The sequence below is a fragment of the Apodemus sylvaticus genome, chromosome 21 (assembly GCF_947179515.1).
Source record: "Apodemus sylvaticus chromosome 21, mApoSyl1.1, whole genome shotgun sequence".
NCBI classification, from domain to species: Eukaryota; Metazoa; Chordata; class Mammalia; order Rodentia; family Muridae; genus Apodemus; species Apodemus sylvaticus.
Genome location: NC_067492.1, coordinates 37,428,973 through 37,441,659, shown reverse-complemented (window position 1 = coordinate 37,441,659; position 12,687 = coordinate 37,428,973). Strand labels below are relative to the sequence as shown.

The following is a 12,687-nucleotide window of genomic DNA, read 5'->3' as shown; positions in this document are numbered from 1 at the left end:
GGTTAAGGAGGATCTGAAGATGAGAACTGGGAACTGACAGGGAGAGCAGTGGTTGTTTCAATCTCTTAGAAACAAGAGTATCATTTCTTCATAAAGCTGCTTATAACCTAAAACAAAACAAAACATAAAACAAAACAAAGCAAAACACTCTTCCAAGAACACTCCCTGGAGAAATTCTTGTAAATATGGATGAGAGACATTTTAACACCTTTATGTTTAGGATTGTTTGAAATATTAACCCATTCCTTCCAATACCCCAACACACACAAACCCTGGAAACAACCCTAAACACCATGTTTTTCATGCCAAACAAACAAACAAACAAACAAATAAATAGTGATCATCCCTTCCACCGAATGAATATATACAGCAATAAAAATTAGGGAACTGTGGAAAATATCATCATTCTGGATAAATCTAAAAAAAATTATATAATAGAACCAAACAATGTAATATTTGGGAATAAATTCATAGTTGGTAATACCATAAAGAACAAGGTAGGGACAATGATTCTCCTTTGGGGTGGGCTGTGTGAATAGGAACACATGCAGTTAGAACATGGCCTTGGGGGACATGGGACACCCTGATTAACTGGGAGGACTGAATGGAGTCTGTGTACTCATATAATAATTACTACAAACCGTGAACTATTCACAATGTTTTTATGTTTTTCTTATACTGTATGAATTTCACATTCAGTCAAGAATGGTGCATTTATGCCACCTCTGGGAAGCAAGTCCATGGAGTACCTGTCTGAGACAACCTTCATGGCTGCTTCTGAGATCTCATCTGCTTTGATATTTCCAGATGGACAAAGGTCAAGTGCCAAGCTGACCATATTCCCTCTGCCTGGAGAGAGCCGGGAGCCAGGTATCATCTGACCTCGGTCTTGTAACTCTCATGGTCATGCTAAAGCCACCCAAGGCTCTGCGTGGCCTTGACAGAAAGAAAACCACCATTCCCCCATTCCTTCCAGGAGACTGAACCATGTATTATGGACTCATCTTTTCCGTTATCTTTCCTGGTTCTTCTCTTGCCATGTGCGCTGCTTTTCGTCTTCTTGTGCCCCGTCTCACCTCACTGACGGCCTCAGCCACAGCTGCAGAGCCCAGCTAGACCTCAGCTACCTTCTCTGTGTACTACCACCATTCTTGTTGTCCTCACCTCTCACATCCGAGTCCCTGATTGATGTAGGGAATTCAGGGCTTCTCCAGTCCAGTGCTAACACGTTTCATTTGTTAGGGAAGAATTTTAGATTTTGTCCCAAATAAGACAGGACCCATTGAAGGAAGAGAGTGAGGGTAACTAACGGGGTATGAACATGTTGTCAAAGTGTCTTCCTGGTAGTCCTAGAGGATTCAAGTCACAGAGGACTGGAGAGAAGCATGGAGGTGACCTGGAGACTGTCCCAGGCATCCTGGCAGGAGATGATAAGGTGTGGAAGAGGGAAGTCACCTCCAGAGGTGCAGAGGCATGATATGTTTTAGAGTCCACAGAAGCTGCAAGGAGAGACCTACGGTGCAGCTGAATCCAAAGAGCTGGAACCCAGAGTGGAGATCCAGGCAGAGGATTTAGATGTGGAGGTCTCCAAGGAACCAACCGCCGCTCTCCAATGCTGATGAATACAGGGAGCCAACTGGGTTTAGAACTTGACAGAGAAGACACCAAGGACTGAAGCACAACATTCTAGGCAGGAGCCTTTAAGAACTCCACAGGGTTTTAGGGGGAAGTGTGTGAAGACAGATTTTTAACTCATGAAGGTTTTATATTGGGGGACTTGTTATGCTACTCGTATTTAGAACACAGCTTAAACCAAGGATCAATAACCCTGGGCAGACTAGCTCCAGTGAAAGATATTTAATATCCTAGTGGGAAGGGAAGAAGAGATGGGGAGGAAGGGAGAGGGAAAGGAAGGAGGGAGGGAGGGAGAGGGAGAAGATGAAGAGAGGGAAGAAGGGAGGAATGGGGGATGGAGAACGTAATATAGATAGAGTCTTCTTTCTCTTCTGCTTTAATTTCTCCTACGATGCCTTAAACATAAAGACTGTAAAAGCACCTCCAGGACTCAGCCCCTTGGATTCTAGATGCACCCCAGCCAAAGCTCTGTTTGTCAAGGCCTGGTGTCTGCAGAAAGATGACCAAAGATGGACTAACAGCCCCAGCGATTGCTTCGCATCTCATGGCCTGTGTCACCAAGTACATGGTAAGTGGAAATGACGCCTCCCCGGAGACCATGTTAGCTCTGATAATGCTGCAGCCTCCTGCCCACTACTTGCCCTCGGGCCACCTGGTGGGCAGGACACAGAACACGAGAGAAGCCACATGGCCCCAATGGCCCTTAGAACTATGAGCAGGGAGTCTGGGCCGGAGATGGAGGAGACATCTTCTCCTTCAGCCCAGCCCCAGCCTGGTGTCTTTACTGAGTCCCCCCAGATGTCTTGGGAGCCACAGGGGGAACTCTGAGGACTTGCCAATCAGCCTTCTGGTAATGTCCATGTAGTGAGGGGGATGCTTCTCTCTATACTGTAACAGACACTTCCAGGACCTGGGGCTCTGCTGAGCCTCTCCACTGGCAGCAGACTCATCCTAGGTCAGACAGGAAGCACCGGGAGAGTCGATAATTGGGAACAAATTTCATGGGCAAACCTTTTAGCTTTCTCCTCGGGGGAGGGACAAGGCATATGCTGTGCCTCTGAGTTCCAGCAGGATGACACCAGTTGCCGATTTCATGAGATACTCTTTAACCCACCTTCTCCTGGTCTCGCATCCTTTCCTGTTTCACTTGTTCGGCTCTCTAAAGTCTTCCCAGAAGTTCCCTCCCTCACACATTCTGACCTTTGTTTCAGTTTCTGCTTCTGGATGACTCCAACACAAACTATCCCAAGCAAGGAACATGCTCCCATTCCCTTCTGTTTTATATGAGTTTCTGCAGTCCCAGCTATGTAGGAGGTTAGATCAGATACCATCCTTATCCCGCAGAGAGGAATTGCACAAATAACTATACCAGACAAACACATGAAGCCCTAAAAAGAAATAAGATCTGGTTCCAGTGAGCATTGCTTGTCAGGGAAGGGTTTGCACTGGACATGGAGGTTTGAGAGGTGGAGCAGGAATTCCTCAAATCGTCAAAAGGATAAGAAGAATGTATTAAGACCTCAGCAGGATGTAAGACCACAATTTTAGTTCTTAAGCATCACCCATGTACGAAAGAAGAAAGTATATTTTGAAGACTTGTTATTTTATTTTTGCGTATGAGTGTTTTATCTGTGCAGATGTCTAAGCACTACATCCATGCCTGTTGTCTGTGGAGGTTAGAAGAGGGAATGGCAGTTACGATGGATGTGAGCTGCCATGTGGGTGCTGGGAACCGAATCTGAGTCTTCTCCTCCAAGAGCGGCAATTACTTAATAACCACTGAGCAACCTTGAAGGAGGGGAAAAGACTTGGGGAAAGCAAGGAGAAAATTAATAGCAATAAAATCAATGGCAATAAATGGACAAACAAAATTTTGCCTGCCCTGCTGACCCTGTTTCTGTATTGTCTTGGAGAGGCAGAGGGGATCATTTGAAACTGGGAGTTATCTTTTTCTGACCACCCAAGTGTCAAATGCTCATTGTAGAAAAGTGGGCAGATAAATACCAAGCATCCTAAAGGAGAAAACAAGACTATTCTCCATCTATGGTTCATTCAGCCATGCTGAGTGCCTGTGGGATTTCAGGTGATGGTCTTGGGCTTGAATGTCAAGAATTTCTCTGGCAATTGGTGATGATTGTGTGGCTGGAAAGATGGGGAAATGGGGTGATCAGGAGAGGGAATGGGGGGATCCTCCGGGGTTGCAGGCGGATTGGCGGGGCTTCGAAGCATTCAGGAATGAGATTCTCAGACTTTGAACACCAGGTGGATAGGCGTGAAACAGAGGAGGGTGCGACAGGTTAGCTAGAGGGATTCTGGTGTCTTTATCCATAATAGGTGGAGGGACCAGAAGAAGTGAGTGTTCCTTTTTAGCTCTGCTCTGATACCTCCCACATATCGGGCCTCAGGCAGACCTCTTGAACCTCAGATTATGTGAGTCCGTTCCTCATAAGTTCGTCACAGATGTCCTGAGATGACCACTCTTGATGAGCACTCCGGAACCTACGGTCTTCAGTTCTCATCCTGAAACCTCAGGTCCACCCTTGGCCTAATCTCCTGCTTCCTGTCATCAGTCCCTAAGAGGTCAGGGTGAGCCTCCCACCCTCTGGCTGTCCCTGCCTCTCCTCTCTGTATCCTCTCCATGGGATACCTGTATTTGCTGGCCCTGTGTGTGAAAATTCTTTAAATTTCCACGTATCATCTATGCGTTTAGTCAGGCATTCGTTTTACATAGTGTTTAGAGAGTTCTAGTGACAGACACACAGCTGGAAAAGGTAGACAATGCTTGTGTTCTCCTGGAGTTCAGCTTCCATTAAAGGGGAGATGGGGTTAATTAAGAATTAATCAATTAATTCATTAATTAATAATTAATTAATAATTGATCGGTTAATTAATTAATCAGTGATCTGATGGAGTATGGGGGGTGAATTTTAGATGCGTGAGTCTGAGAAGGAATGTCTTCACTAAGACCTGAGCAACTTTAGATGGAAGCAAGAGGTAATGCAAGTGCCCAGGGCTAGCTTTGAGCTTAGAATGTCGCAAGTGTGGGAAGACAGCTGCGGCTAGGCTTATCCAAATGCCTTCCCAGACTACTTCTGTGCCTTCCCTACATTCTGGCCTGCTGACCTGACTTACTTGGCTTCCCCCAAATTCCTCTTCTCCTATGATCACAGCCAGTTTCTGAGGGCATTAAGCTCTTTGCACACGGGACTGAGAACACCTGGGAATTGTCTCCGTGGCTCTCCTTGCAGGGTTGAGTCAGACACAAGAAGAAGGCTCAGTTCCACGTAGCTCACGCTTAAACACTGTAGAACACACTGTTAAACTTTGCCGCCCTGCTGTTCCCATTCATTTCCTTTCTCTGCTTTACCTGACCTCAGCCCATTCTACTCCAGTCTTCTCGCCCATAGTAAGTATTTATTTATTGTGTTTCCTGTTTTCCTCCTGTTTCCGGGACGAAACAACAGACTCTTTGAAGGTGTGGGAAGCTATAAATGCTTGATTTGGCATTAGGGAGATATTTTTTTGAGAATGAGTATGTGTCAGTTCTCAGCCTTACCTAGAACAGGGTCACAGCCTAGTCACAAATGGAGCCTGGAGTACAATCTCAGGCTATGACCTTCCAATCAGCAGAGCCAGGCCAAACTAAACTGCCCGAAAGGCCCAGCCTGAGGGTCACCAGTCACAGTCCTTATCTCAGAGCATCAAGTTCCCATTTTGCTGGTGGAGAAAACTCTCACCAAGTAGGTTAAATGGTCTGGGTGTATGACAACACTGGTGTCACTGGGTCGGTGACTATTTCCCCTATCCTTACACCCCCCCTTTGACAGACTTGCTTTCTTCCTCTGTCCAGAGAGCAGAGCCAGGTGTTACTGCCTGCGCTACTTTTGCCAAAAAAAAGAGTCCGAAAGGGGGCTAAGTCAGGTCCCTGCGAGTCCCTAGGAGTCCGGCTCCCGCCACCCCGGAGCCTTGGGAGCTGCGCCCCCGCCTCCTCCAGTCCTGGCCACGCTGTCAGTCTGCATTAGTGCTAACAGGCTCCAGACCGAGCGGGCTGGGCACGGGGCTAATGCAATAGGCGCGTTACCTGGGGCACAGGCTACATTACCAGGTCGGCCTCCTCCTGGCGCGGCCAGAGCCAGGCAGCCCGCGTCCTGCCGACCACCCCGTCCCCGGAGCGCTCCTAGGGCCCCGCCTGAGTGCCACGCGGCGGAGCCCAGCCCCGGCTGGAGCCCGGGATCCCCGTGCGGTCCACCACGTGAGTGCGCTCTATGCACGGGACCGGTAAGTGTGCAGACCGGCTCAGAGGCACATCTTGAGCGGCTGCACCCGCTAGAGTGTCTGGGAAGTCTCCTAGTGCTGTCGGAGGGCGCCCCCCGGAGCTGGACCGGGCCCTCGAGTTAACTCTGGACTCTCAGGGCGCGCTGGAAACTTAGCATTTAAGGGAGGGGAGGCATTGAATGATCCAGGTAGATCTTGGTGGGGTCTTTAGCCCGACCCACAGGGCGGACCGGGGAGGTCCCCACCTATAAATTCTGTCCCAGTCGGACACGCGTCATAACCTTAGTCTCCAAAAATTCCCAACTCAAGCGCTCCTTTTCTAGGAAGCCGGGAGTCCGCTCAGCGCACGGATCCTGACGTCTGGGATCCCCTGGGTGGTCTCAGTTGGTGCAAACGGGCAGCAAGCCTTGTTGACTGCTTTTTCTCCTTTCATACAAGCAGAACTTTGGTGTGTCCCCAGTGCCTCCGAAGTCCCTCTCTCCAGCCGCACCCATGCTTCTGGCGCGAATGAATCCGCAGGTGCAGCCGGAGCTCGGTGGGGCGGACCCGCTGCCCGAGCAGCCCCTGAGGCCCTGCAAAACTGCCGATCTGCTAGTGGTGAAAGAGCGCAATGGCGTCCAGTGCCTCCTGGCGTCCCAGGACAGCGACGCGCAGCCCCGGGAGACTTGGGGCAAGAAGATTGATTTCCTGCTGTCTGTGGTGGGCTTCGCTGTGGACCTGGCTAACGTGTGGCGCTTCCCCTATCTCTGCTACAAGAATGGTGGTGGTGAGCGCAGGGTTGGCTGAGGCTTTTGGACTTGGGATGCTGCCTGTTCTTGTGGCATTGGCTTGGGTGGGAGCAGGGGTGCACATGGAGGAGAAGAGAAGACACAGGAACAAATTTACAGTGCAGGAAAGAACTCCTACATAGAAAAATAGGATCAGAGTGCTTTCTGTTAGGGAAATAGAGGCAGGACTTTGAAGAGTAGTACGCACAGGGGCTCAAGGACAGAACAGAGAGTATCTGGTTGGGCAAGGAACTCAAAGTCAATGCTACTACGGTGCAGAAAAGGGGGAATAGAGATCGGGAAGTTCTTGAAAGGGTTCCAGAAGAGTTTGGGATGTTTCAGCCAACCACAAGATGACGATAACTCTAGCACTCAGACACTAGGCTGGATAAAATGAAAGCCCTTGGATCAGCAGTGGGCTACAGGGGTAAGTATGCACAGCCTTTGTGAGATCAGGACAGACACTAGATGCTGAGGGAGCTGAGCTGGACCTGGAGGCAGGAGTCCTGGGAAACTGGAGGGTCCTCTTTAGCTTTGCAAGCTCCGGCCAAGTTGTGGAGCCCAGAGGATGGGGGCCTGGAGACGACGCCCAGCAGACAGCTCTTTTGTCCTCTTCTTAAAGAGCTGTCATTTTACCTATCTGCCCTGGAATGAGAGCCCAGAGGCCATGTACATCCCCATGGGAGTAACCTCACACTCCTTTCTGAAGGGCCTGGAGCCTAGCATGGCCAAACCGCTCCAGACCCACCACCTCTATTCAGATCTAAGTTCATGAGTGCCTTGCATAGAACCTAGGGATGTGAGCTTCTAAAGGAAGGTACTGGCTTGTTCCTGCACCACCTCGTCATGTAGGAATCCTGACTTGGAATTTAAGGGAAGTCACTTGGAGGCAGGGTGAGAATTTACAGGGGTCTGAGACCGTGGGAAGCCTGGACTCTCAGAAACCAAGATGAACAGTTCTTTATTTCTGTGTTCTGTCTGAGATGCTTGCTTTGGGATAAACACGACTCAGTATTTGGAAAGAGGGTGTGGCCACCAAAGAGAGCAGGTGGCTGTGAGTTGATCGTGTTGGGTATAGAAGCATCAGCTCCCACCAAGGAAGAGGAGCTAACTGATGAGCCGTCCTGTGAGCCCTTCCTGATGAGTCTGTCACCGTTAGATACTCCAGATAAGACAAAGGTCGTGACTCTCAGGAGGTGCTTCCTGTCTCTGGTGGCCCTTGCCACTCTTCTGCCTCAGTACTCACATCTGTAGATGCTGGAGCGTGGAGAGAGTGAGCTAAGGAAAGGACACACAACCCAAAGGTGAAACTTTTCATTACTTTGTGGTTGCCAGTCCTCCAGGGACTCCAGGCAGACTTGAGTATTCTGGTCCTTGGGACCCAATAGTAACAAGAGCGGAAGGGTAGACTCTATATTTGTAGCAAGCGGGAAGATGAAGAACAAGTGACAAATTGGGAGACCTTGGGGACAAGTTGCATGTCCTTAGTGACTGTCTGAGACTGCTTGTTCCTAGACATCAGACAGTGGGTCATTAATCAACAATATTTCTCTGGGTTAGCTCAGTGTAGGACATAACGCTAGGCTCTGTAGGGGGTCACCTGGATATATGAGCCATCACTCTGTCAGACTGCAACAGGGTTCCCAGAAGTCCTCACTACCATGCTGTGTGACGCCTTTTCCATGGTTATATGCCCGTTGAAACTGAAGCAACATGGGTGGCCAACTTGACATGTGTGCTAAGTAGATATTCCCATTGACACTGTCCACTTGGCCACTGCTGTGTTTTGGGAAAAGCTCGTGCTGTGTGCTGGATAATATGTTGGGAGCCTAGGGGCAAAGTGCAGCAAGTTTGTCACAGATGTAAAGTTTTCTCTGAAAATGACTGGCATTCCCTTTCCAGCACACACTGGTCCTGCGGTGGCCTATCCCGAGTTGTTCCATAATTTGTCTTTTATGGACCCATTTCCCAAGCAGGCTGAGAAAAGTTGAGGGCGCAGACTGTTGGCGTTTAATCCCCAATAAGATTCAGATCCAAGAAACGTGGTAGAAAGTTCCCACCCACTTATATTGAACAAATATATTAACAAAGTAACCCCAGCTCTCAGAGACTTATTGACAATTTCACAAACCATGTCAGAAACATTATAGGAACTAGCACAGTGACGTGCTGGAGATGATGATGTGTACATACATGTGCATGCATCTGCACACATGTAACCTAAGCGTTAAGGCTGTGCAAGTTGCAGACTCCAGTCTCTAATATGTATGACTTTGGGCAAACTCTCTAGCCTTCTCTCACATATGCCATCCCCTTGTTCAGCTGCACACACGGATATGAACTAAATACTTCAGTGCACATGCAGAGCCTAGGTAATGCACGGCATTACATGGTAGCTGCTGCTTTTTATTAGTGTCATTAGGATGCCATCGGAAGGGGCTAAGAGAACAACTGTTGCTATGGAGGTTTAAGGAGGGGCTGTTTAGCAGTGACTCAAGGGAAGAGAGCTGTGGTTGGAAGTCAGCTGCTCCTGACAGGGAGGGCTTGGAAAAACAGCGTTTTAGCATCCACCTGGAACAGGCTCCTCAGGAGAGGAACAGACTGGCTGGAGGGCAAGCCAGGAGAGATAAGGGTGAAAGGCAAGTTAGGGCTGGGCTGTGGAAATCTTGGATGCTAGACTGAGGGGGAAGGGCTGCTGTGAGTGACTTTCCATTGCTGATGAGGAGGTTTGCAGTTGCCCTGGGGAAGGGTAGTGTCCTCCAGTCTGTCCTCTGGGAGAACAGAGTACTTCCATTTAGTGCTCCCACTTCCTGCTCCAGGGGATGCTCAGCTACCTCCTCAGGTCTTGATCTCTGCTGAGACCTCAGACTATTCTTTGTGGGGGCCCATTCTCCCCCAATAATTCTGAATTCAGCTCCAGAGATGGGCGAGCAGGCAGGTTTTTCTTCAATCTTGGGAGAAGCCAAAGACTTGAGTTTAAATCCCAACTCCACCACGCGCTGTGACCCCAGGCAAGAAAATTCCTGGTATAAAGGCGACATCATTTAAGTTAACCCAACAATTCATTGCTCCCCAGTGCCCTGACTACAGTTGTCCACAAGCCAGGCTTCATCACCCTGCTCTTTGCCAGCCTGGCCCTGGGTCTTTGTGTTCTTTGGTGCCAGTGTTAACATAGAACCCTCCAAGTCTGAGTGTTTATACTGGCTCAGACTGGAGAATGTTTTGAAATGATGAAGTTGCCAATAGCTTATGCCCCTGGCTAATATTTTATGAATGAATTACTGTCAAAGATCAGCCTGTCTGAACATCTTCCTGAAGACCAGCTGCTGGTGTGACAGGCTGTGCCTTCCAGATTGTTCCCTTTGAACCCAAGGTTGGGTCTGTGCTGGTCCCTGGTAGGGAACAAATATTCAGGTGACTGAGTACGCATGTCTGGAAGTGACCCCCGGATTGTCCTCTGTGCATGGACAGCACCCTGCACTGGATCTTGTGGTGACTGTGGAGCTTTGGATTTGAGCACACCTGACTTTGACTCGGAGTACGGTATTTGGTAGAGAAGTGGCCTTGGACAAGTCATCTGGTGTTTCTAAGCCTCAGTTTCCTTGTGTAGCAAGGAGAGGGGGCAATTTTGGCCCTTTCTACAGGACCAGATAACATCAGACGGTATAGATAAAGTACTTGGGATAATGCCACATAATAGAGGCAAAATAGAAATGCTATCATTTTTATATTTTTGATGATACTGGTTACTTATTTAATACAGGTATAGGATTAAGACCTAATTCTGAAATAAGTAGATTTATTCTGAAGAGAAATTGATGAGGGGGAGGATAAGTTAAAACAAAAAACAAAAAAAAACTCCTTCTTAAGCTTGAGGCCGCAGTTTAGGAGGCAAAAGTTGGGCCTTGTATGTGTCCGGACAGTCTTTTGCAGTGGTTCTCAACCTATGGGTCACAGACCCTTTGGGTGTGTGTGTGTCACATATTAGATATCCTGCATATCAGAAATTTACATAACGATTCATAGCAGTAGCCAAGTTACAGTTCTGAAGTAGAAATGAAATTGTTTTATGGTTGGGTGTCAGCACAGCAGGAGGAACTGTGTTAAAGGAAGATTGAGGACACTAGGAAGCTTGAGAACCACTGGTCTAGACCGTGTCACTCTAGATTGCTCAACTGGACAGCGGGCTCCACAGTTCTGCATGAGATACTAGAATCCTGCGTTCCCAGGATACTTCCCTTATTACGCAGCTGCCTGGAATCCTCAATAGCACGAATGAGGGCGGTTGCTGATACAGACACCAAGGGCTTTCCAACTTGAGACCTTCTTGTCTAGTTTGGATACAGGGCTATCCACAAAAAGGATCTTGCGCAGGTGACACGTTCTTCAGCTCACATGCTCAAGGAACCAGCCAGCATGCTACCCCAGCTGTGGAGTGTGCACACCACTTTGAAGGCAGAAGGAACTGACCCAGGCTCATTGTCTATCCTCTAGTCTCCCACTAGCCTAAGCCGGACAAGAGGATCTGAAGGGCTGTTTCCAACCATGTGGGATTTAATGGGGAAAAGAAAATACTCGGAAACAGCTTCCATTAAGAAGCACACTGCCCTTGTAGAAGGAATCGGCTCCTCTCAGAGGTCAGTGGGGGTGGGGCTGAGGGAAATGAGTTTGGAGGCCACTGCTCTCTATGCAGAACCCCTCCTTACATAGAACTGTCCCTGAGAATCTTGCTCTGTAGTCTCTAACCCAATTGCCTAAGTGAGGATTAAATTCTAGGACCACTGGAGAAGGCCCTGGGCTTTCATTCATAGTATCCTCAATATGAGTCACGACAGAGACCGGTTTATTCAAGAGAAACTCATTGGCTAATTCCAGACCCTAGTACAGAGATGCATGGAAGACAACTCGTGCCTGTAGGGAGTTACAGTCTGCTGTCGTTCTTCTAAATGTTCATGCAATACTATATATCCTGCTAATAGTGGAAATGAGATTGTACTCAGTTCTGTGTGGGTCACATTTTGTGTAGTAATATAGTTCTGAGTATCCGAAACACTTTCAGATTTATTCCTTTTAAAGAGATTAGAAGGAAGGAGAGGAGAGCCAGAATCCATGAGGGAAAGCAAGGTGAGGCACGGCCTTGTGAGGAGAGGTGCTGCAATGAAAGAAGTGGTCCCGCCCCCACTGACCTCTGTGAGGAGATGATTCCTTCTACAGGGCAGTGTGCTACTTGACTGGAGCTTTTCCTGAGTATGAAGGCCCAGGCAGGAGGTCAGCTTGAGTCACGTAAAAGCGAGAGAGTCACTGTCCCCCTGCCCAACCGTGCTCCAGATTCCTGGCTCTGGGTTTTCCTGGGATAATGGATGGTGTTGCCTCGAGGGAATAGAACCCAGGCACAGGACAGGAGAGCCCACCAGCCTGTGCCAGAGGCCTCTCATGCGGCCTATAGTCTAAGACCTGAGAATTCCAAACTGGGACCCCTTAACAGAACTATTATAAAGGCCTTTTGTCAAAGTAGGAAGGAGATATGTTTTCATGAGCAGTTGTGACTGGAGTTGTTATTTTGAGCCACGTCTCCAAGAGGACTGTGTCACAGTTCTGTAAGAGTTTCGGTAGCTTGCTGGACTTAGATACTAGCCCCTGAGATGCTACAGGGGACCAAATCTGGCTATTTTAGGTATTGGCCTAGTCATTGTTGGGCCTGGTGGGAGCCTCAGGCAGTGACAGCCCACAGATGAGCTGCAGATATTCAGGAAACCATCCTGTGAGTTCTCACTGCTCAGTTTGGCCAGAATGCTGAAGGAAGTCTGTCCTCAGAAGGCTGCTCTAGATGACGTTACTCTTCCTGCAGCCTCTGGTGACCTCACCTTAGTTCCTCAGAGTTGGGCCCTCCCATTCCTCTCAGTGGCTCTTCCTTCCCTATCCCCAATCACCTTTACACAGATCTCCTTACCTTCTCAGGAGGCTATCAAATGATCTCAGTGGCCGGTGGCTTTTCCTCCTGATGAAACAG

At 48.6% G+C, this 12,687-nt stretch overlaps 1 protein-coding gene across 1 annotated transcript in view; it reads left to right on the top strand.

The window, feature by feature from the left end:
* Positions 1–6,402: 6,402 nt before the first annotated feature.
* Slc6a2 (solute carrier family 6 member 2) overlaps positions 6,403–12,687 on the top strand; it is a 38,664-nt gene continuing 32,379 nt past the window's right edge. The window contains exon 1 of the mRNA XM_052166670.1: positions 6,403–6,676. Within this exon, the coding sequence (XP_052022630.1) occupies positions 6,403–6,676 (274 nt within the window). The remainder of the gene's footprint in view (positions 6,677–12,687) is intronic.